Below are 24,802 nucleotides of genomic sequence, written 5' to 3' on the forward strand. Positions count from 1 at the left end.
ACAATCTTCTGGTGGAATGTATTTTCCCACTTGCATCGCGCGCGGAGTTGGTGGTAATCGTACGGTGTACGGAGGTAAGCGCACAGAGGACCCTGGCTGATTATAGGCCTCCCGCGCGACGTCATTCGCTGGTGGTAACACGGTTCGTTGCGGCATTGCTTCCTTGCTAATTGCATTAACGTCGACATTCATCATGAGATGAATTCTGCTAGTATTTTCTTTTGTAATTTTTCTTTCACGTCTCGGAAGTACGCATCCATAGCAATAACGATCTTTTTTTGTTTCCTTGTTTCCGCATTCTGGTGCAATACATGCATACGCGGCATTGAGACTGTTGCTCTCGCTGAATCTATCCTTTAACTTCTCTTGATTCATGTGATTTGTCCGCAGGCCTTCCGGTCAGTAAAGGATCCCATACTGGAACCGAACTGGGCCTACATTCACACGGCAGCCATTTGGCCAGGTGGACCGTCGTTGGTTCCAGAATCAATGGTGGCCAACATACTCAGGTACGATTGCATGCTAGGGCTGTTCGACTTGTATTTCCTTATTTCAGTGGAACGCGAGAATTTGGAGAATATTGCTTTCAAATACAAATAGCATACCAAACGAGTACTTAATTTCGAAGAAAAGACAAAAAATGAATCAACCAGACACATGACACTTTCGGCTCTAAATTTGTTTACTGATAGAGCCGCAGGATCTTGCAGCGGACCCCACCACCTTCTGAAGAATTTTCCTGGAATTCAGAATGCGTCGTCTACGTCGCTACATTTACATTTTTGGCAGCCTCCGAAATACATGCACAGGTACCCCTACTCTCGGAGCCTGTGTGCATAAAACTCCACCTAGTTCACAAAGTAAAGTACAGACGCAGTGTGAGCGCACTGGCCAGCGCAATCAGCTGTCGAGTGGTGCATTGCTGCAAGTGCATAACTTCAATCACATTTAGTGGCATTGGAGAGACAACAGTTTCGTTTTCGTTGTGTGTGTGCTTTGGTTGTATTGAAGCTGCACGAGAATGACGTGGTGGCTTAACGGCGAAGGCTGCACTAAAACAATGACCATTGTCGTTGGTTTAATACAGAAATGAGGCATGTTAGGATACAACCAACCATAGTGCAAACGCAGAGCTGCCGATGCTGTAGAAGAAAACCCTATCAAAGAAGCAATGAAAGTGCTGATTTAGCTTCCTCCAATTCGAAATTCGAAAGGTCGCCAAAGTTGTAGTTAAGCGAGCATAGCTTACGAACACACACCTTGTCGTATCACTAATGTTTCATTTCAGACAGGCTCGAATAATCACAATTAACCTCTGTAGTTAGCCGTATTCCAATAGTCGATCCACTTGATTACCCATAGTATTGACTCGTATATTGCGATTCGGAACAGAGCTATCAGATGTCTATTCAAATACGGCGGCCGATAGGGCTAGCTGGCTTTCCACTATGTTTCAAAGGGCAACTAGTCGTTTCTGCGTGATGTCATCCCATTATTATTGATTCCAGGCATGCGCCCGTGCAACATATTCTCATTCAAAGCGTTGAATATGGCTTTCACTCAACCCTAGTTAGCACGGGTGTAGTTCTCGTATCCGATTAGCACTTTCCTTAAGACCTACATTTCACCGATAAAGCGGACAAATAATTAAATAATACATTTATTCACTATTGCCCATAGCATGCATGAGCAAGGATAATGCTATAAAATGTGGTAGTGGAAGGCAGAATAATTCGCTTTTGCGAGCTCGACGCGAATTTCGCGAAAATGCATTTGAAGCCGTTTTCATCCTCCTTGTCCTTCGTAAATGGGGCGTATCTTGGAGCGGCTTCGCAATTACTATGGCTGCTCATTGCCAGGAATGATAAGAAAAATAAACATTACAGAAAACAGATTTCTTCACTTAAACATACGCCCAACGCATCAAGGCTTTTAGAACGGGCAGCGAAAGCTTTGTGCAAGGGTGCTTTTATATTCCATGTCCGCCGAAGCAGTAGATGTCGACGGGGCTCGGTTCCCTGCTTTTCTGTTTTAGCATTATATAAGAAGAAAAAGCTAGACTGGTAGCTTTGATTGAGCGTGACGTACTGTGGCACGAAAGATAGAACACAATGTGTTATATTCGCTTTTGGTCATGTGTCTCGCACTACACGAAATTGTGCTATTTTTCTCGCTTATTTGACAGTGAGGTCCTCGCATTCGTCACCTTCGATGTCTCGGGGCAGCATAAGAGGGTATATTGGCTACCAGTACGATTCCAAATCCTTGCACTGCGTCACGCTTGCAGCTGAAAGGATGTCGCATATGTTTTGCCACGGTCATGAGTGGTTCTGCTCCACACGCTAAGGGCACAAGATAATCAAGAGACCCTAAGCGAGGACAGCTCCCTCTGTAGCTCAAGATTATAGCACCTCAAGTATAGTTCGGAATATGGGAGCTCGTGCCTCATTTGCGGTAGGTTCTTTTCTCCAACCGTTTCATGTTATTTACAATCTCGGCATCTCATGTAATACTTATAACAGCGTTAGCAACTATATTCACAGTTCAGGCGCATTTCCGTTCTCGTCGTCGCCGTTGTCGTCGCTGGGATATTCCACATAAAGTTCAAGTGCAATAACACCGTTCCCGCGCGCGTTATTCTGTGGGTGCGAGTCAGGGTGCGCGAATGTGAGCCAAAGATAGTGGCTTCATCTCGCGCGCACAAGGGGGGAAGGCAAGTAGGACGCAGATGGTTTTCCACGACGCGCAAGGTACCGGGGAAAGAGGGGGGGGGGGGGGGAGTACTTCGACTGCTGCTGCATATGGTGCGGCTGAGCACGGCCGTGTGGTCCCTATTTTTATGCGGCCTGCGATCAGTACAGAGTTTATGTGCGCCGAGGACTGATAACTGTGTGAGCGCTGTGTTCTCTCCGCTTAGTCCGTGTTCAAACAAGAGGCAGCACGAAGGTCAATTCCCTCGCTACAGCTGCCACTCTTCCTCAGGCCACCGTTCTGACAGTGAGTGTGCACGCTCATCGGGTGAGATGTGTGTGTTTGCCTGAGCGCTCATGACACCCTGCATGTTAATTTAGTTAGTAAGCGAATGCTTAGGTGGTTATAGGGCCGATAAATCTGCTATCCTTACTTCGTATATCTGTCTACAAATTTGCCATCGCAATACATGCTTCGTCTTTCGGAAGAAACTGCGATTTTTTTTCTCTTTGTTTCCTTTCTTTCGTTGTGTATTTTCTCAGTGTTAGGACGCCACCACGGATAATACGAACACTGATTTCGAACATCACATCCGATAAATACCTCCAATTATAGTGCATTGCTTTGCCTTCCGGTAGACTTCCTTTCTAGTGAGGATCATTGCGGAAAGTACCCCTCTATTTCACTCTCTACAGCCATACACAGCTATTTCTCATCCTGCGCTGTCCTCATACCGGACACTCGCAGTCTTCGTTGTTAATATTAAGGGAACATTAAGCACGCTGATCATGGAGGCAATGTAATAAAAGGGGTGGGTATACGTGCCCCCCTCCTGCCCCTCCGCGCCTTGTTTGTACTTGATAATTCAATGGCAAGTACACTGTTCTTATACCTAACTTACCTCTGCATGTTGGCTTATTACGTTTGCTCAATTCTGTCGCGTCATGGCGGAGGAGCGTTGAACATCGGCGTCTCACGGGCACTACGTTGCGCAGCTGCAGAGGGCACGTACATTGGGTTTCTGTCGGCGGAGTTCGAGCGGAATACCTAGGTTGGCACCTAGTATGGCGTGTCAGGTGTGTATTCACAATTAAGAATGCGCGCCGATCTAAGAGGCAGTGTGTTAAGGACGTACTTGGGACCGATCCTTATACTTTTGTCAGTGATATTTAAAAATGTAGTTGCAAACGCACTGCTCTCCGAAAACCAAGAGAACAGGTACAAACGCACCAGAGTACCCGAGTTACGCTTCGGACGCGGTGGCACCCAACCCAGGGGTCGGCGGCCTGGTTCCAGCTTTGAGTCCGTCGCTGCCGCTTGAGTTCCCCAGATCCTTCTCGGCCCGCCTTATTGGGATCTAAGGTGATCTGCGAATGCATCCATTTCCTGTTAGCATTTTTATTTTGGCGTGCCAGGTGTTTTCCAGTGAGCAAAACCAATGAGTTACTATGGGCATTCGTGTAGGAGGTGAAGTGCCTAACTCTTTAGGTAGAACGACAAAAAGCTGAGCTAGTTGATAAGGATTCCCTATGCAAAAAGGGTGAGGCGTGCAGACAGGACACACGAAAATAGAAGTGGATGGCGTTCGTGTTGTCCACTTCTCTTCTCTTGTGTCCCGTCTGCACGCCTCACCTTTTTTGCATAGTGAATCTATAGGCAGCTTGTATCCTGCAAGGCGCGCATACGTAACGATAGTCTTGGCTCGAGCGTTGTGCCCGCGCTGACTATAAGCATACCAGCATTCCTTCTGAGGCATTGCGTCTGTGAGCTGATCCGGGTGAAATGGAGGGTAAATGTCAATGTTACGCTATCTAATATTCAAGTGGCATCGTCTAACCCGAACGGTTTCACGTCTGCTTCACCTCGTGCGCCATTGAGGTTTGTGACGCCTGCGATGCCAGTGGCGGCGATCCTCATCGCGCCAGCGTTGCCATACGCTCGCGTGATAAGGACGCTGGTGTGATGAGGAATGCCGTCCGATGACTTCGATCACAAAGCAAAGCCTTGGTATCACGGTCAGAGCCCCAGTCTTTGCACAAAACTGCCACGTTTTGTTTAGCCCCGGCGCTCCTGGTATCACTCAGCATCCTGCTGGCCCCATGTGCAGGGATGCGGACGTGGTGGGGATAAGCACGAGCAATAGCACCGACGAGAGCAACATCATCCTGCGCCGAGCGTCGGGCAACGTCGTTCCCTACTTGGCCGCTTCTCCGCCTAACCCCATCATGCCAGCCGGTCCAGGCACCCGAGGAATGGTGAGGAAAAAAAACAGATTTTTCTTTTTACTACTGTATTAAGCGCTCGAATGCTACATTGACATTTGGACTTAGTAATTGATTATTTCCTTTTTTATGAATGCCTGCAATGTTTGGTTCGATTTATTGGCTATCAAAGAAATGTATGTATATTCATTCGTTTACTCATATAGTACTCAAGCAGCACAGAGAACATGACAAGTGCCGTAGGGGAAGGCTGTACGGTAGTATTGAACATGTGGAGTTTTTTTACCCTGTGTCGTAAACGGAAGCAAGAACTTCTTTGTTTTTTGTTTTTTTGCCTCCCTGACTGCGGCCCGATACGTCGTGCTTGTGTGGCAGTATAAATTATGGATACTTATCGTATAGTGGCTTAGCCGCAGTGCCATTCTTCTGTGCTTCGTCGTTTCTTAATACAGCGCCCTCGTAGACACTGCTGTAATTGATCCGCTACTTTCCAAACATGCGGCGATCATGGCTTTCGAATTCTTCACTAAGAGATCTTTGTTGAGAAAAAAAAAGCATGTAGAAGCTCCACTGGAATTTTCCAAGTATGCGTAAGCTTACTCCCAGATTTCAGTTGGCCCACCCCCCAATTTTCAATTTCAATGACTCCCGAATTTCAAGTTCACCCACCCCCAAACTTCAGTCGGCCCTCCCCAACTACAGGGTTTTGTTTTTTTTAGCTTCACCAATATTTTTTAAATATTGCCCATGGCAGATAACACAATTCTGACGCTCGATCTAAATTGCGTGATAAGGCGGCCCTTCTCCATTTACAAGAAATCAATATGTTCAATCCAATAATGAGCCTAGTTACGCTAATTTACTTTTTCATTATTTACTTTATGCCACATATTTCAATCTATTAACTATAGATACGGAGTTCGCACGGCGTATCCACCTGGAACGAATTTTCTGTACATCACTAGTTCCGAGATACTAATTTTCAATGTGTCCGACGAAATGGATTGGCGTTCCAGTTACTTTAGGAAGCCGTCGTTTCATGCATTAAATCACAAAAATAACTGGAACACCAATGCATATCGAGAGACACTTTGAAAATTAACTCTCTTCAGAAAAAAAATATTACTGGAGGAAATATTTGCAACAGGACCAGGCATCAAAAGGGCCAAGAAGGCTTAGCGCATTGTAAAGAAATGCCAAGATTACCGCCCAGAAAGAACCATACAAAATGAGCACCAAGAGAAGCTATTGGTTTCAAAGCGGAATGAAGAATTAACTGGTCAGCAGTCGAGATAAGCAAGAGACGTTTAGAGTATTAGTGGAAAAGAAGAGGAAAGATACTGATATAGCTTGGGTCATTACAGGCATAATTACCTCTACAATATACCCGGTTTTCAAAATGATATTGACACGACTATATTTGGCAGAACCATAATTCAGCGGGTATGCGTCAGTGGGGACAACGCTTAAGTAGCGCGGGTTTTTAGGTGAAGCAGGGGAAACGAAGAAGACGTTGTTGTTGTTCCCTTGGACGACTGATAAAGTGCGTTTCTTGGCGGTGCTGCTACGCATACTCCTCGATCCCACGTCGTTACACTGGTGGAGGTGCGGGGTATTCTTCATGCTTGGCACCCCTTCGCGGAGCCGACGATCGAGCCCGGAATCACCATCGCGCATCGAAACACCGGTCCACCGCTTCAGTCGTCGCCCGCTAGGCTTAGCGCCCGAGTCCAGTCCCCTGCAAGAAACTTCGAGAAATCGTTTGCCTCCTACAAATAACATGGCCACCGCAGCTCCATCGCAAGTAACACTAAAGAATCCTATGGTCCCGGAGAGCTTTCATGGTGATGCCTTTGAAGACGTCCAAGATTGGCTAGACCAGTTCGAGCGCGTCGCCCAGTGTAACCATAAGACCAGCTCGGCGGACAAACTCTCGAGTGTATATTTCTATTTGAAGGACAATGCTCGTACGTGGTACGTAAACCGAGAGAGGAGCTTTGCCATGTGGGACGACTTCCGTGCACAGCTGCTGGATACCTTTTCAAGCATCGACAGGAGGGAAAACGCGCAGCGTCTCCTCGAAATCCGCGTTCAAAAGCCCAATGAGAGCGTTGCTATGTTCTCGGAAGACATGGCCCGTCTTTTCCGTAGGGCAGACCCAGACATGCCAGAGGAAAGAAAGCTGCGATATCTACTGCGAGGAGTGAAGGAGCAACTGTTTGCTGGCCTTGTGAGAAATCCACCGACAACAGTGGCACAGTTCACAAAAGAGGCTACAGCCATTGAACGGGCCCTGCATCAACGATACCGCCAGCATGACATGGGCAACTCGACGGTGAACACTTCCGTACTGGCTGCGAGTAACGACATGTCTCTGCGTGAAGTTTCGGCAGCTCGGCTTTGTGGTTGCGCCTACGGAACCGACGCCAGCGTTATCTTTTGTTGCTGATGTTGTCCGGGAGGAAGTCCGGCAAGCTTTTTCAGCGCCAGACTGCGGCAACGTTCCGCGGCGCCTCACTTATGCGGAAGCTGTTCGCCTTCCACTCAACGCAACTTCAACGCCGTTGACACCCATAACTACAACACCACCTACGCCACAAGTAGAGCCGACATCGTCACCCTCGTCGACTCTACCGACCCCGCCGATCATGCCAGCACAAACAACGCCGTATTTTCGACATGCGCACGCCACTCCTTGGCTCCATGGAGAGTTACCGCCGAACTACCAGCGTGGGAAAACCGATTTGTGGCGCACCGTCGATCGTCGACCAGTGTGCTACCATTGTGGTGAAGCTGGACATGTCTATAGAGTTTGCCGCAAATGGAACAACTATCGCGCCGCTCAACACCCAAGCTTTCCTGCCAACTATGCTTACGCTCCGTACGATGGTCGACGCGCTTACAACGACGCCCCTGTGAACAGTCAGCCACCAAATACGACGACGCCCCGACCACGTTCTCCTTCTCCATCTCCGGCGCGCTACAATTCGCCGACTCGTCGCAGTTTTGCCGACGTCACTAGGGGCAGGTCGCCTAGCCCTCGACGGGGAAACTAGCCGCTGCGACCTCCGGGGGTGAGGTTGCCAATATTCTAACTGCTCCACATCCCCCGTTATCGACGAACGACGACGTGAAGACTAAATTGACGAAAACGACGCCCAGCACAACGACGAATACGACGAATAGAAGTACGAAAGACGTAACCGACATCGTCAGCGCCGAGCTCATCGTTTACATTGACGGCCACGAAATAGCCGCTCTGGTTGACACTGGCTCGCATTTTTCCATCCTTAGCTTACAGGTCACTGACAAACTGAGGAAGGTGAAGACACCATGGCACGGGCCCAACATAAGAACCGCCGGAGGTCAGTTGATGACACCTGTCGGGAAATGCACGGCCCGACTCTTAATCGCCGGTTCAACCTTCGTCGTCACCCTCGTCATCCTTACTGAGTGTTGTAAAGAACTTATACTGGGCATGGATTTCCTACGGGAGTACGGCGCCGTGATGAACATCCGTGACAGAAGCGTCACATTTGCCACGAGTTCGGATAATGTCACCGATGAGAAGCCACAACAACCTCGCTTACGTATTGCCGCGGACGACGTCATACTTTTGCCGCGGAGTTGCTCTCTCGTACAGGTGCGCTGTGACAGCCTGCAAAGTGGGACTGGAGTAGCTGAATACATCAGTGCGCTAGCACTGAATTGCGGTGTGTCCATTGCCAGAGCCCTTATCAATGTAATCGACGGAAGCGCCGAACTCTTGCTGACAAATTTTAGTAGGGAGCGCCGACACATCGTTAGAGGCACTGCTGTCGCCTATTTCGACGAAGTGACAGAAATACAAGACTGCCACTTAGCGCAGGAGTCGGCCTCTACAATCCACACAGCTGCACCTATTGTAGACGTTAATCCGACGTTAACGGCCGTTGAGCGGAACCGTCTGTTTGAGCTCATCAAGAAGTACCAGGGCTGTTTCTCCTCTGCGTCAAGAGTTGGTCAAACGCCACTTACCAAACACCGCATCATTACTGACGTCGACGCCAGACCCATCCGACAAAACCCTTATCGTGTGGCCCCAAAGGAACGCGAAGCAATACAAAAACAAGTGAAGACGATGCTAGAAGATGGCGTTATTCGACCATCTAATAGTCCGTGGGCATCACCTGTGGTTTTAGTGAAGAAGAAGGACGGTAGCCTGCGCTTCTGCGTCGACTATCGGAAGCTCAATCAGGTCACAAAGAAGGACGTTTATCCACTGCCACGTATTGATGATTCCTTGGATAGGTTGCGAAACTCGCGCTACTTTTCCTCAATGGACTTGAAAAGCGGTTATTGGCAGATCGAAGTGGATGAGAGAGACCGTGAGAAAACAGCCTTTGTGACGCCTGATGGACTTTATGAATTTCAGGTACTTCCTTTCGGTTTGTGTTCGGCGCCAGCAACATTTCAGCGTCTAATGGACACTGTGCTCTCCGGACTCAAATGGCAAACATGCCTGGTGTACTTGGATGACGTGATTGTCTTTTCCGCAACGTTCGACGAACACTTACGAAGGCTGAAAACTGTTTTTGAAGCGATACGCTCTGCCGGTCTTACTTTGAAGCCTGAGAAGTGCCATTTTGGTTTTCATGAGCTCCAGTTCCTCGGTCACGTCGTCAGTAGCCAAGGAGTCCGACCTGATCCGGATAAAATTGCCGCCGTCGCTAATTTCCCGATTCCATCAGACAAAAAAGCCGTGCGACGTTTTCTGGGACTCTGTGCATATTACCGGCGATTTATTGCGAATTTCTCGCGTATCGCATGGCCGTTAACACAGCTCACCCGAGAAGATATGCCTTTTACTTGGGGCGAAGACCAGGAGCGGGCATTCCACGAGCTCCGGCAACGCATGCAATCGCCTCCCGTATTAGCACACTTTGATGAGGAAGCCCCGACGATATTGCATACAGACGCTAGCAATGTCGGTCTAGGGGCGGTGCTAGTACAATGGTAGGGCGACAGCGAAAAAGTGATTGCTTACGCCAGTAGGACACTATCCCGAGCCGAAGCTAACTACTCCACCACTGAAAAAGAATGCCTCGCAATGGTATGGGCAGTTCTGAAATTTCGTCCGTATTTGTATGGTCGGTCGTTCACCGTCGTTAGTGACCACCATTCCCTCTGCTGGCTCATTAATTTGAAAGATCCTTCCGGCCGGCTCGCACGCTGGAGTCTTCGACTCCAAGAGTTCGACTTTGTTGTTACATACAAGTCGGGACAACGGCACGCAGACGCCGACTGCCTTTCTCGGTCTCCTGTTGAGCCGGCAGCGCAAGACGATGACGACACGGTTTTTCTGGGACTCGTGGATACTGCCGATCTTTCACACCAGCAACGGGATGACATTGAATTGCTGCCGCTTATTGATTACCTCGAAGGACGAACCAATAGCGTGCCGAGGCTCTTTGCAAGAGGGGTGGCATCATACTGCTTGCGTCGCAACGTCCTCTACAAGAACTTCTCGCCTAGCGGCAGCAACTACTTACTTGTTGTTCCATCACCGCTTCGACGTGAAATCTTACACGCCTGCCATAACGAGCCGACTGCTGGGCACTTGGGCTATTGGCGGCGAGGAGTTACGGAGTCGCCATCTATCGGAAGCGCCTCGCTGGCGTAGTATGAGGGATCACGTGGCGCGCTCCTCATAGGTTTTGCTGTCAGCGCTTACTGAAAACACCACGCGCGAGCTCTCCTGGACATTTCTGTAAGTACTTTCGAAACGAGAGAAGTTTCTTAGTGTCTAAATAATAATCTTGGGCAAACTGAAAGCACACAATCGTTTACAGACGCTATATCTTTACCGAAAACGTACAGTGAACGCCACTGTGCGCGGTCGCCGTGATGGAGTCTCCCGAACCGGCTTCTTGCGTGAAAGGTAGGTAAACGCTGAGAGCAAACTATGTGAAATATGTTCTTATAGTGTTTGTATAACTAAATGGAGTGTACTAGAACGAAGCCTCAATGCAGCGATCGCGCAGATTCGCAGCGACCGACTGCGCGTCTGCATGCTTGTCCGCGCACTGTTTCGCTTTCTCCGCGCGCGCGTTTTCGCACCGTGCCATGAGCTTCAGGCCGCAGAATATGAGCATTTAACAGTATACAAGCAACCATTGTTGCGTGGGCGCTATCAGCGCTGTTCAAAAATAATGTCTTGTAGGGACTTCGATGCCTACGGGGACTCTGATGTGCCATCGCGACGATTCAATCTTTTTTTTTCTTCTAAATTCTTTGACCTTTCAATATTATTTCTCGAGTTGCGTCGCACTGTATGTTTATCGGTGTTCTCAGCGTGCAATTTCCCGCTGCTCCTCTTTGTAATCCAGTGCATTAATTCATAACACAAACATGACCATATGCCATGCTTCTTTAAAATGTGCTTCTTACCGCTCCCTTTCCATTCCACTGAACTTGCCAGTATCTATAGCATCGACAAGTTCATAGACCAAACCGTCATGACATTAGTCGGGCAGCTGACTCGGGCGAGCGTCTCAGTGCGCGTTTTCAGAACATCGCAGACCGGGCGCCGTAGCAGAAATCTTCCTCGCGTCTGTGCTTGCTGCATACCCGAGTTGTAGCCGATGACTGTTTGCCGGTTTTATGTTTCGCGAGCCAAGGTTCACGCAGCTTCTTGTCCTGCGGCTACGTGTGAATAAGGCTGACACCGGCCTCCGTTACGAGCGTCCGGCCCTGCGGCACCGAGTAGTAGCCTGCCATGTTGCGCGCCTTCAAGGGCAGCCACTACCTATTGTAGTGCTTTCAAGCGTTGTAAAGGAGACGCTCGAAGCGGGAAAATTTCGCCACTAAATGAGGACCGCAGTGTACGAGGGAATTTATACTCGTTTTCAGCTCGCTTCGGCGCGCCCGAAGCAGCCGACGCGGCCGCTATGTCCACGTGATCCCTCCTAGCACGTCACGCCGACGGTGGCGCCAGCTTTTCCAGTGGTGGAGCTCGAGGCCAATACTCGCACATTGGCACGGATTCGGCAGAATTACTACTGGCCGAGACTTACTGCGGGCGTTAAACGTTACGTTCAGACATGTCTGGATTGCCAACGTCGTAAACCGCCATCCGTCGAACCAGCCGGCTTACTGCACCCTGTTGACGTACCAGCCACACCATTTGCGCAAGTAGGCATGGACTTTCTGGGCCCCTTCCCTACGTCTACTACTGGTAATAGGTGGATAATCGTTGCCACGGATTATCTCACTAGATATGCCGAGACAAGTGCCCTGCAACGGGCAACAGCAGATGAGGCGGCACGATTTTTTCTGGAATCCATCGTTTTAAGGCATGGCGCTCCCGCAGTAGTCGTCACCGACAGAGGTACTGCGTTCATGGCCCAGTTTTTAGATATCGTTCTACGTCTAAGTGGTACCGCCCACCGGAAGACAACAGCGTATCACCCTCAAACGAATGGACTGACAGAACGACTCAATAGGACATTGGCTGATATGATAAGCATGTACGTAGATGTAGAGCATAGGAACTGGGACGAGGTTTTACCTTATGTCACCTTCGCGTACAATACGGCTCGTCAAGAGACCACTCGCAAGACGCCCTTCAGTCTCGTATACGGCCGTGAGGTTACAACAACATTAGATGCAATGCTCCCTCATGAATTTGACGACAACGAGACGGGTGCTGAAGAGATAATACACCGAGCAGAGGCAGCTAGGCAGCTTGCGCGTCTGCGAATCCACGAGCAACAGGACATTGACGCCCGACGCTACAATCTTCGGCACAAAGCCGTAACATACAACATCGGCGACAAAGTGTGGATCTGGACACCTATTCGACAGCGTGGGCTCTCTGAAAAGCTCCTCCGCAAATACTTCGGGCCCTACATAGTTCTCCGACGCATCAGTGACGTCAACTACGAAGTCGTTCCAGACAGCTCGCACTGTGCAAAGCGCCGACGGCATTTACCCGAGGTGGTTCACGTGCTGCGTATGAAGCCGTACTATGAGGACTGCCACGACTGCGCAGTTCTTTACCGCTGCTTTCCAAGCGTCTATCATCGGGACGATGACCTTTTCTAAAGGGGGAGCAAGTGACACGACTATATTTGGCAGAACCATAATTCAGCGGGTATGCGCCAGTGGGGACAACGCTTAAGTAGCGCGGGTTTTTAGGTGAAGCAGGGGAAACGAAGAAGACGTTGTTGTTGTTGTTCCCTTGGACGACTGATAAAATGCGTTTCTTGGCGGTGCTGCTACGCATATACTCGTCGATCCCACGTCGTTACAATATTTTATGATTTTCATAAAATTAGGCACTAGGAGGCAGACGACGACCACCTGTGCAAATAAGTTATGTGGCCAGGGGGACAGAAAGTGAGATGATTATTATCGCTGTCCGCAGCCCAATTAACTAAAGTTGAACAATTGACTTTTTGTTGACTGCAGTAGGTGGGTGTGTATTGAAAACTTAGAGGCAGTCGTGTTTCTACACATGTTATCAGTTGGAAGAATTCTTCTAGCGTGTCTGTGCTCCGAGATATCCTATTCCAACTTCCAGTTGTCTTTCGCATGATTACTACAATGACCAATGATTACAATGATTACTACGTGAACTACAATTGAACTTTGCAGTCCGATAACTCGGAGCACAGACACGCTAGAAGAATTCTTCCAACCAATGGGGTGTAGAAACACGACTGGCTCTAACTTTTAAATACATGCCCACCTACTGCAGTCAACAAAGAGTTAATTATTCAATTTTGGTTAATTTGGCTGCTGACAGCGATAATTATCATCTCACTTTGTGTCCCCCTGGCCACATAACTTATTTGCACAAGTGTCTTCGCGTGCCTCCCATTGCCTAATTTTAAGGAAACCATAAAGCTTAATTTTCAACCCCTTTTATACAGTGCGTCGGTAAAGTCATGGTGCACTTTTTACCGGCCACATGAGATCAACGAAACAGGATAGAAATGTGAAATCTTCCTGAAATAAAAGCAAAACTTTCCACGTTCCATACCTGTTCAGTACAGTGGGATGTTGCTTCCATTTGTTTCCCTACACACATCTAAACAATATTCAAGTTCTTTCTACACCCCGTTCAGGACGTCTGGTGCACCAAAGTGAATCACGTCTGTGATTCTGTGTTTTAAATGTGTAATTTCCATCATACGTTCACTCTACACATGCTGCTTCACATAACCCTACGTGTTGGTGGTGCTGCGTCATCACGTGTGCAGCGGCATCATTGGTGCTGTGTCATCAACTTTGTGCGCACACCCTTGTAGATAATGGCGCGGGAACTTGAAGGGTTTTCCTTTTATTTGGTGAAAATTTCACATTTCTGTCCTATTTTCTTGTTTTCCTGTGATCTGTCAAATGTTCACCATGACTTTATGGACACGCTGTATTTGCATATTTTACTGAAGAAAGACAAAATAAAGGGAAGGTTGACAAAGCGTTAGACTGCGATAGATGTAGTAACATCTGATTCGCTTCAGCGCTGTGTATGACTATTTGTCATCGCACTTTTTCAAAGATGATGCCAATAGAATTCATTATCATAATTATCCCCATCAACGGATACTTTAGTAGTGTCTGACAAAGTTATACGAGTTTCGGCAGCACTGCAAATGAATGAAATGTTCTGAACTTCTTTGCACCACCATCGCCCTTACTGGAGTCGAAGTCGATGACCTCGCGTCCTGCTACCTTCTCCATTTCAGCTGGACATTCTGAAGGACTTCCCGCACTGGAAGCAGGTGCTTCATCGCCCGAAGCTCTGCTTCTCCGTGACCTCGGCCATCAACTACGCGCATAGCAGCGCAGATAACATCGATTTTGTCCACCCTATCCGCCAGCCGGAGGACGTGCAACGATTCAGCCGGCTAAGGGTGAGCCTCGCCGCAGCGTTCATAAAACAGGCACGAATACAGTCAAACCTGAATATAACGAACCTCGATTTAATTAAATTCGCGATGTAACGAACTTCCTCCATTTCCGTATCATACTTTCATTGAAAACAGTACATTAATTTTTTCCCCGATTTAACGAAGTAACTTTGCGACACAGTTTTGATTTAACGAATTTTTCGGCCATTTCAACCATGTACTTGGAGCCTGTATGGTAAGGAACCCTATAGTAAAAGACTATGTCGGCCGAGGCGAAAGTTTCCAGCGTCCTCTGCATGAAATTTCAAGCGTCCCTCTGCATGAAAAGCTAGAGCGGCACAACCGCTGTCAAAGCGTGCGCGCGTGATGCCGTAGACAGGAAACATGTACCGCTACGCCATTTGTCTCGTAGATATAAATCTCGGAGAAACACAAGAGTTCACGATTCCATCTGCGCAAAACTAAATAGAGCAAGGGTGCGAACGCGCTGTAATGTGATCAAGCACGTGCTGAGGAAGGGGGAGGGGGGGGGGGGGGGAAGGAGGAGTAGGAACGCGCGATTACCTGCCTTCTCGCGAGCGTCCGTGCGTGGTCCACACGTCGAATCAGTCTTGGAGGTAATCTCCCCGCTGCAAGCTGAAATATATGGCGCCTTAGCGCGCCTTTTGTTTTCCCGCGCGTCCTAGTGTTGGCGGTTGCGTAATCTCGATGCCGAGACAAGGTACGAAGCCCTCGGTCGCATTATGATGCGAGTTTGTGGTCATTGAGTGAGATGAGCTAATGTTTGCCTGAGCGCGCGTGGTACCGATAAAACTACGAAGCTTACTTCGTGTAGTCTCTTTGCTATCGCCACAAAAGCTTCGAATTTCTGGCGAAACTGACTCTTTTTTTTAGCTCAGGACCGACATCCGAATCTTTTCACACTTTTGTTTTTTTTTTATTTTTGGGCGCCGGTTGCGGCACTAAGCGCGGTCACCTATGGCGTCCAAGATTTATGGCGCCGCGCGGCGCAACACTCGCCTATCTCGGACGCCGTGAGCCACGTACGATCGTTACGTACGATCTGCACCGCTCGTGCTGGCGCTTATAACCGCGATATTATGGCCCGACTTTATTGCCATTTGTTGACAAGTGCCTACTAACAAGCTATCATCCATCCGGAGTGCTGTGGAAAACTGCAAAGTTGTTCTAATGCTGAAACTTTAGAACCTCGAAATAACTAAATTCGTGAGTTAATGAACGAAGTTTTTAGCTGCCAGTACAACATCGTTATATCGAGGTTCGACTGTACGTGCTGCTTCCTCAAATTCACCTCAAACACTAAACAATAAATTTTAACGATCTTTCGTAAGCTGGAACACGGCTCTGTGGAAGCAGAAATGGCTAAGCCCTAAAAGAAAAAGAAGATTTATGCCAGGAACAACCAAGCTATAATTTTAATCAAAAACATTTAGTGAACCTATACTAATTGAAAATAATATATAGTGCATTTAAACAGCCATGTAAGGAGCGATTCCAGCATCATTATTGAATTTTGCTGACTAGTATTACCTCTTCATACAAGTCTGCCTGCACTCTAATGGTGTATGCGGATGGTCGTTTTCGAACTCTCTAGAGGGCTCTGAAAACTGTCCACGTGTTGGGGTGGTAGAAATCGAGCGCTCAGCAGACTACACTCTTAGCACGGTAACCTTTACTAAAGGGGTACATTCTCACAGATTTGTGCACCTTTAACTTATAAGTTACAAATCAACCTTTACAAATTTAACTTCTATTAAAGGTAAGAAAGCGTGCACCTCAACTAGAGGTTACAACACTTTAACCTCTAGTATAGGCATACAGTATTGAGTGTCTTTGCCTAAATATAAAGGTTACTTTTACAATATACCGGTTGAACGATTAAAATGTTCACACAAAGCGGCTTGCAGGAGGTCCCAGATGGACACCGTGCTGCGCATGCTCCGTATATAGAGCCGGTGTCGCCTAGCAACGGGGACGCGGCTCTTCTTTCTGCGGTATGTTTCATAAAAGCCCGTTGCTCTGCGCATGCTCTGCCAAGGCAGTTGTCGCCTAGCAACAAAGGTGCGTCTCTTCCTTCTTTCGCGCTTCTTTCTGCTTGCGCCTCTTCTTTCTTGCGCGCTTCTTTCCGCGGCCGGATTAAGCAGTCTACAACCGGGCGCGGAGAAATGTGAGCCTTCGCGGAGGAAGCCCCTCGGCCAGTCCTTTCCGGACGCTGCCTTTACATGCGCTTGCGCTTCGAAATAGTTCACGTGTCCACCTCGTGCGGTTTTCGGAACAAAGGGTGTCGCTGTGTCTCTCTGAACCTAAGTAAGAAAAAAGAAAAAAAAAAGAAACATTGCGTTTTGCAGGCAACTTAGACCTTACGCATACCGCAACATCTCTTGTTTGGCCTAAAAAATATTAAGACAAAATGCAGCCTACTACCCCAAAAAGTACAACAAAGTCACGTGACCGCGGGAGCCAGAGAAATTTCTTTACTTTTGAATAGTATATTGTAAGTGACAGACTCATTTTTTTGGGCTACAGTTCTGTAGCTGCTAATCAATAAATGAGGCAAATTTTCGCTTTGCCAACGACAAGTGTTCAGACTTTTGGCTCACGCTGTTGCGGTTTTTATCCTCCTGCACATGCGTTTGTGTTTACTCGGTGGATTGTTCCTAAGGTATCATCTAGCACGCGAAAATGAAAAAAAAAATGAATTTCAGCTCACTGATCCTACTTTTTAATTTTTGCATGCTGAATGATACCCTTGGTACAATCCACACAGTAAACGCAAATGCATGCGCAGGAGAAAAACACAGCACGGGTAAAGGGCCTGAACACTTGCCGTTATTCATAAGCAAAGCAAAAATTTGCTTCACTTATTGCTAATAGCTACACAATTGTACCCAAAAACAGTATGCGTCTGTCACTTGCTATGCCATTCGTAAGTGGAGATCTGTACTCCCGCACTCCTCCTTGTTGTGCTTTGTGATAGCTAGATAATTTTTTGACTAGATATCATTGCAGTCGAAGAGATGTTACGGCTTGCGTAAGTTGCCAGCAAAACGCAGTTTTTTTCTTTTCTTTTTTTTTTGCTTAGGCTGAGAGAGACACAGGGACACCCTTTCCTGTGGAAACTACACGAGGTGGATAGGTGAACTATTTCGAAGCGCAACCACGTGTAAAGACAATGTCCAAAAAGGACTGGCCGAGTGGCGTCCTCCGCGAGGGCTCACGTTTCTCCGGGCATGGTTGTCGGCTGCTTAATCCGACCGCGAAAAGAAGCGCGCAAGAAAGAAGAGGCGCAAGCAGAGAGAACCGCAAAAGAAGGAAATGACGCACCTCTGTTGTTTGGCGGCAGCCGACTCGGTGCACCATGCGGAGATTTGGCCTTTCTGGAACAAAACCCAAGGTGGCGCCTCCCCGTTGCTAGGCCGCACCGGGCTCGTCGGACCATGTAAAGAGCGGGGCCCACATGAAATTCTCTGAAAAAAAAAAGGAACGCTCAACTGAATGTGGTTTCAAAAGTTTACTTTCATTTAAATCACTTAAATCGTTGTATTTCAGCCAACGAAGGGCTACCATGATACTACTATACTGTATCCCTTGGGATTTCTGACGAAATGAAACTCCCCGTGCGGCACCTTTTGAGCAAATATGTAACGGTAATGTTCTCAAAAATACAGTTCAAAACACAATTTGAACGCCTGAGGAGGAGGCGCCGTTAGCTTGTATAAATAATCTGAGTATAAATTGACAGTTCCACAGGCAGTATAAGGTTAACTTCAGAATGCAACATCTTTATTTGAAAATACAACATAGAATACACCAGAAGTACAGCAGGCCTTGCTGGCACATGACTAGATCTGAAAATTCAACAGAATACTAGCACTTGCATCATAACACAGGAATTTTTAAAATCATATCACCGTGTTTCAGCCATGCATGTAGTCAATAACTTCGTGTTAACTGTCCATGTAAAAACTTGTACTGCTGTCAGGAAGCAAGAAAACAAGGCAAATATTAGTATATGAGATTGAAGGAACAAAAACTGGACACTTGTGTTCAGATCCACATTGGACACTACATAAAAAAAGCTTTACACATCAATGTGCAGCATTAGAGCAGGTCAATAAAGACGTTGCCAATGCAATGTAGCCGATGCAAAGAATATACAAAGTATTGGCTATAGGTGAACCTAAAAAAGAAGACTGGACCACAATGCCATGTATGCATGCAGCCCATCTATACCTGAGCAACGTTTCCTTAGTGTTAGCATTGACCACCACTGGCATCAAAAGACAACTTGTTGCTCTTACAAACATCAGACAAGGCTTAACCAGGAGATGTGCGAAGTGCTGGCTTGTGGGCCAAATGACAAAAGGCTGGAAGTGGTGATGCTTACAGCATAGTGAACTCTCAGTTTAGATCCTTTTGAAAATGCAAACGTGAACATTTTTTATTAAAATTACTACATGACACATTTTACTGTCTAGCTAACAATGTCAAGGATGGGATTCAAACTTCTTGAATGCACTGCCTATTTAAAATAAATATTGAAAAAGGTCATTTGGGCACTGTTATGCAGAGTACTGCACAATTACGCTATCATCTAGAGGCTAGCATTTAGAATAACTCAGTGACAAAGAAAGGCCGCCATAATTCACATTGCACGAATTTAAGAATTTTGAGCAGCTAAATAAAATACTTGTGCACAATACTAAATGCCACTTGCATGAATGGATGTATTACCTCAGTAATTTTCAATAAAACAGTTATAGAAAGGCATGCAACTGTAATGCACAAAATGATGCATCTGTTCACCACCTCCTGGCAACAAGTGAACATTAATGCAAGGTGAAAATTGTTAACTAGACTTTGAATCAAATCACATTCTTTTTTCTTCAGAAGAGCAAAGAAACACTTCAATCTGTTATTTATGAGCCCTCTAGGCACAACATTGCTGGGAAGCACAAGTTGCTGCATCAGCGCCAGGAATGGTGCAAATGCATATGGATAATCAAGGTTCTTGATGTAGTAGGTTAAAATACAATAAATTACAGCTAGCTCCAGGCTGCCGTTCGAGACCCAAATTATTTCTTGCCTGCTGCCAGCATAAACACACGTTTGCTCGCTGCATGTGTAGACGTGGGGAGCTGCAATCTGGATATCACCACTGGGCAGTGGAACCTACAAGGACACTTAGAGCCTATAAACATTCGCCTATCAAACATTAAATATGCACAGCATAATGTGAACTGACGAAGTAAAATTTATCAAAAACGTGCAGTACTGCAGATGCAGAGCACAACTCAACCCGAAAGAGCCCAACCATTCTACATCAAGGAAAATTAGAACTGGCTCACCTTAAGCTCTCACTAAAGCATGCAGGAAAAAGCAATGAAATGTTATTTTACCGAAAGTAATCAGTATAATACCAATTTTCGTTTGTTTGCTCAACTATATACAACTGAAATCTCACTAAAGGATACTACTGTTTAGCGCGTAATTATGCCCTGTTCCCACAAGATACGCATTAACGAGATTTCACCAGGTAAATTGGTGCAGCATCGCACACTTCATGAGCTGGCTGTGTGCACGTTCCGTCCGGCAGGATGTCTCTTACGGTTTTTGCTTACCTCACCTTTATTAACTTTGAAATGCAATAAATCACATTTAAATTTAATTGTTAAATATAAATTAACAATTTCGTCTAATTTCATTCATTTGCTCCTTCTCTACATTCTGTGCCTTCATGTGTTAATTATCGTGCAGTCTAGCTAAACGGAAGTAGTGAATAAAAAATAGCACCAAAATACTACCATACCTCAATTTAAGCGCATATAAAGTATGAGCAATGCCTCCATCCTTAGTATTATTTCAGGGGAAGAAAATCTAAGGCGACAACATTAAATCGTGTAATGATGCTCCGCTCGACTCGCACCACTGACCAATACAAATGATAATGCTACAATATAAGTACTGAACAGGAACACAGATGTGAGTAAAAGTAATCACAAGGTGAATGCAGAGAGCTTTCTGGACGATATGTGAAAAGTTTACAAATGAGTGTAATATTTAGTATCGTTACATTTGAGATGTTTTCCTTATGAACTAGTAAATTATATTTCACATCACATACCTTGGCCGCATTCAGTATCGCGGATCTCTTTGTCCATGGCAACCACTGGGCTGTCAAGTGGGGGCTCTTGCACATGGGACTACGGTGCGGAGTCTGGAACAAACAAGTGAAAACAAAGCACCCAATAAAACCAATTCTTTCCTGTATGCGCTATGCATTTACCTTTAGAGCAGCCAGGTTGTGATTCTTGCACAGGCATTCAGGCCGATTCATTTTCTGTGGAGGCACCAACTGGGACAGTCCTCTCTAAAGCAAAAAAAAAAGAAAAAGAATATATATAGATCCCACGCACTGTGGGAATCGATGCAAGCAAAGCTTTCTGTGCTGTTTGCGTTCAGTGGCAATATTTGGCGGTGCTGTTGACGGCCTACGACAGTCGTGATGCGATGTTAAATGTTACCTTACGTGCACCACTTGTGTTTGCCTACGTAGTACACCAAACAGCGAGGCGTGTTTGCTCGAGGCATTGTTGTGCGCCATTGTTCATATGCTGCAAGCAATTTAGCACTGCCATTCTTCACACGGGCGCATGGCTTCGTGGCTGAAATGTTTATTTGCTCGACAGCCGCTTGCGTGTTGTCGTCTTGACGCTGCGTGTTGTCGTCTTGACGCTGCGGTACTGAGTGCAGCTTTGCGTCTGCACGCCTGCATCAGTTGTCATCATGTACAAACTTGCAGGGTGTTTATTTTTCAGAAATAGCAGAAACGTGCCGTTTCATTCTTAAACTAACATTTTTACAGTTTCTCCGCAACTGTTGCCATGTCTAGTAGCGACTCTTCTTTTATTTAGGCGACCCCAAATGAAGCATGCTTTCTGGTGGCGTCTTTCCATTCTTCCACATCATACTATGTATGCAAGGCGCCACGAGCGAATATCAACTATTATTCATCCGTTTGGTCAGGGCGTTGGCTTTACAAATTCTCTGTATTATCTTTCCATTGACTATCTCCCCTCTGGAAATTTGCACGTGAGTACAAAAGCGCTGCAGCTTCTACAATGCTTATACCGCAGGCTAACGCGTAATTATAGCGCTCCAGAGGTAATTGTGTCGATGGCCGAGGAGTTTCAGAGGACATTGTGACGACTAAAGAACTCCAGAGGGCATTGTGGCGACGCCCGCGCAGTTCTTGCTGGAAAGGGCTCACAGACGTCACTCCCGCGTCCCTACTATGTACAAGTACAATGTAATTTCTCGTACACTGCGTACATTATGTACATTACGTACTCAACCACTCCCCGACGCCGCGTGCAGGTCAGCGACAGCAGCAGCAGTGGAAAAGCCGAAGGAAGAGGCAAAAAAAGCTTCGCTTTAAAATATTTGATACACTGGGCAATCAAAAAAGCTTTGGCCAACATTCCACATTATACTAACCATATTGCACTGAGGAGACTAGATGTGCAAGCTTCCACAGTTTCATGTGACACTGAGGCCTCGAACAGCGGTGCCTGGCACATTGCATTGCACCTTTGCCTCGGCTGCATTTTTCGTTTCTGAAATTATAGACGCAACGAAACGACATCATTAGTGTTCCCAAAGTAATGCAGAGCGCATTGCAGAGCTGTAGGCAAAAAAAAAAAGACGCGTACATAAGCAAAATTCGTGCGAAAGCTATACAACATGTATTCTCTCAAACAACGCTGTATATAATTATACATCATTGTGCGAAATTGGAATGCAAGTTGTAAGAGAAGGGGTGACGTTGCGGTAAAAAGAGAATTGTGTATTCTTCGCAGTTAGTCAATGCTAACCACCGATTCTTATGTTAAATTACTGGCCCGTTTGACTAAAAGAAAATAAAAAAACACGCATTTTTACCCAAAAAGCGAAGCACTAATAGCGAGAGCAAAGCATTAGACCACTACTCAAACTAAGGTACGTAGTTTTACCTGCCGTAACAGTAATCATTAGCTTACTAATAACCATGGTGTCACGCGAGCACAGGCATTAATGAACATATCTCATTTGACGACGCGAACAATCGCTATCAAGTTGACTTGAAGAACGCAGAGGGGAGCGAACGTTTGTTTTGTTGCTCCCTTAAACGCGTCTCCGAACTTTTGAGATTACGCGACCTCCAGCACTACTCGCACCGAAAGAAAGCAGAAATGCAACCACGAACCGCCTCGGCTTGCCCGACCTCTGCACACACCGCAGATTACCTCCAGGCCAGGGCGCGGGCAGTCACGCACCACCACAGCATGGCTAACGGAGGGTGCACGAGGCGAGTTGTGCAATACTGCACGATTTCTGTCAAGTACATCAGCCCAAAGCACGGCGTCAGTACAAGAAACGTATTGTTGAGGTCATTTAGTTGCCCTGACACAACTCATCACGCCGACAAGCTCAATATTTTAGAAAGGTCTAATCCAATATTTGCACAAAATGACAACATGACAACATCGAATTTAGCTCAATGTAAATCGAAGAGCATAAAGAAGCAAACATATCAACAATAACCTTTTTCAGAAACACTTACGCGAAGCGAGAGCATGCATCATGTCAAATGTTGAATTGCGAACTATAAAGAATTCACGTACTATCCACCCAAAAATAATTTAAAGCAAAAGTTCTGCTTACCGAGATCACATATTTTTCCGTGTGCATTTGGGACGTGGTCACAATAGTCACACCTCACCAGGTTGTCACTTTCCGACAGGCGCAGAATGGTGTATCGCTTGCACTCACAACCCGGCTCGTTGCAGCGACCGCGCAACACACCGAAAAGGTCTCTGCTGCACAAAGGCATGAGGGTGCAGCGGATGGCGCAAGTTCCCAGTAGAAGCGGTAATAACTACTGCAGGCTACAAGTGGTGGCAGCACACAATGGTGATCGGATGGTATCCAAACAAGTCAAATATAATGGCCGTCTCAGAACGACAACAACGACAGGACGACAGCGCGCTAACCACTCCCGCCGGCTCCGAGCCTCCCGCTCCCGCTTAAAATCTTCCCAGCGTGCAACTCGAGCTATCTCGATTGGGCCGAGGAGGAGAGATGATAGCACCGTGGATGGCCGCGCTCCGGTGTGGCTGATGCCTGCTCGCTGCCGCCATGTTAGAAAAAGGCACTTAGAGGCACAAGCAAAAATGAAAAAAAAATGAAAACAAGCAATGAATTACAGAAATAAATGTCAGAGGTGCCAGTGATGTTATTGGTGTGATGGTGGAAGCATTTCGTGTTTGGACAGTGGTAAAGATTTCATTTCTCAGTTGGCGGCTTCACACATTTAACGCTCTTTTCATCTGTCTATGTCTCCTAAAAAAGACAACGGAGCGGACGGCGCTCGCTTGTATGTGAGTGTAGCGGCATCCTGTTCATTTCACTGAACGTTTGGCGCGTTTCGTGTCTGCTGTAACTTAAATTTGCGGTCGTTGTAATGCCAATCTTCGGCACAGCTTATAATTCCCAAAGAAAGTTGGCAGTGGAATCAGTTGCTACAAGTTTTTAAAACATCCTAAGTGCAATGCAGAATGCTTCGCCGACATGTAGGTTGTTTATTTCAAAGCAGTTACGCCGGTCGCGTAGCGCGTACCGCATCCCCAGCTCCCTCGCCGCGCGTTTATACTTCAGTACGCACGCTGCCTAGCTGGTACCGCGTGTCGGCATGGTTTTCTTAGGCACGCGCTTCTTGCACACTAACTATTAACCTCATCTTGAGCGCTTATGGTTGAATTAAGCATGGGAAATTTTTGGTTGACAGCATCAAGGCAGTGCAGGGAATGAAACGAACCCGGTGAAAGGCAGAAAATGTATGCAGACAACTGAAAGGTTCTGAGCAGGGACATTTTAGTAGACAAGTTGAATTATATTGATATGTGATAGAACCATCCAATGTTTTCAACAACC

At 46.8% G+C, this 24,802-nt stretch overlaps 1 protein-coding gene and 1 long non-coding RNA gene across 8 annotated transcripts in view; one reads left to right on the top strand and one right to left on the bottom strand.

Moving 5' to 3' along the window:
• LOC135903072 (collagen alpha-1(III) chain-like) overlaps positions 1 to 24,802 on the top strand; it is a 442,036-nt gene that overhangs the window by 72,015 nt on the left and 345,219 nt on the right. For 6 of the 7 annotated variants that reach the window (XM_065453972.2, XM_065453975.2, XM_065453973.2 and 3 more), the window contains 3 exons: positions 391 to 509; positions 4,799 to 4,946; positions 14,645 to 14,812. The exons of the other annotated variant lie outside the window; for it this stretch is intronic. In XM_065453972.2, the coding sequence (XP_065310044.1) occupies positions 391 to 509; positions 4,799 to 4,946; positions 14,645 to 14,812 (435 nt within the window). The remainder of the gene's footprint in view (positions 1 to 390; positions 510 to 4,798; positions 4,947 to 14,644; positions 14,813 to 24,802) is intronic. 7 annotated transcript variants of the gene reach the window in all.
• LOC135919955 (uncharacterized) lies at positions 18,764 to 24,325 on the bottom strand. Its single transcript, XR_010570113.2, has 5 exons — positions 23,534 to 24,325; positions 22,328 to 22,446; positions 21,117 to 21,200; positions 20,955 to 21,047; positions 18,764 to 18,805 (listed from the first exon to the last, which is right to left on the bottom strand). It is a non-coding gene; the product is annotated as an uncharacterized lncRNA (long non-coding RNA).

The sequence above is a fragment of the Dermacentor albipictus genome, chromosome 1 (assembly GCF_038994185.2).
Source record: "Dermacentor albipictus isolate Rhodes 1998 colony chromosome 1, USDA_Dalb.pri_finalv2, whole genome shotgun sequence".
NCBI classification, from domain to species: domain Eukaryota; kingdom Metazoa; phylum Arthropoda; class Arachnida; order Ixodida; family Ixodidae; genus Dermacentor; species Dermacentor albipictus.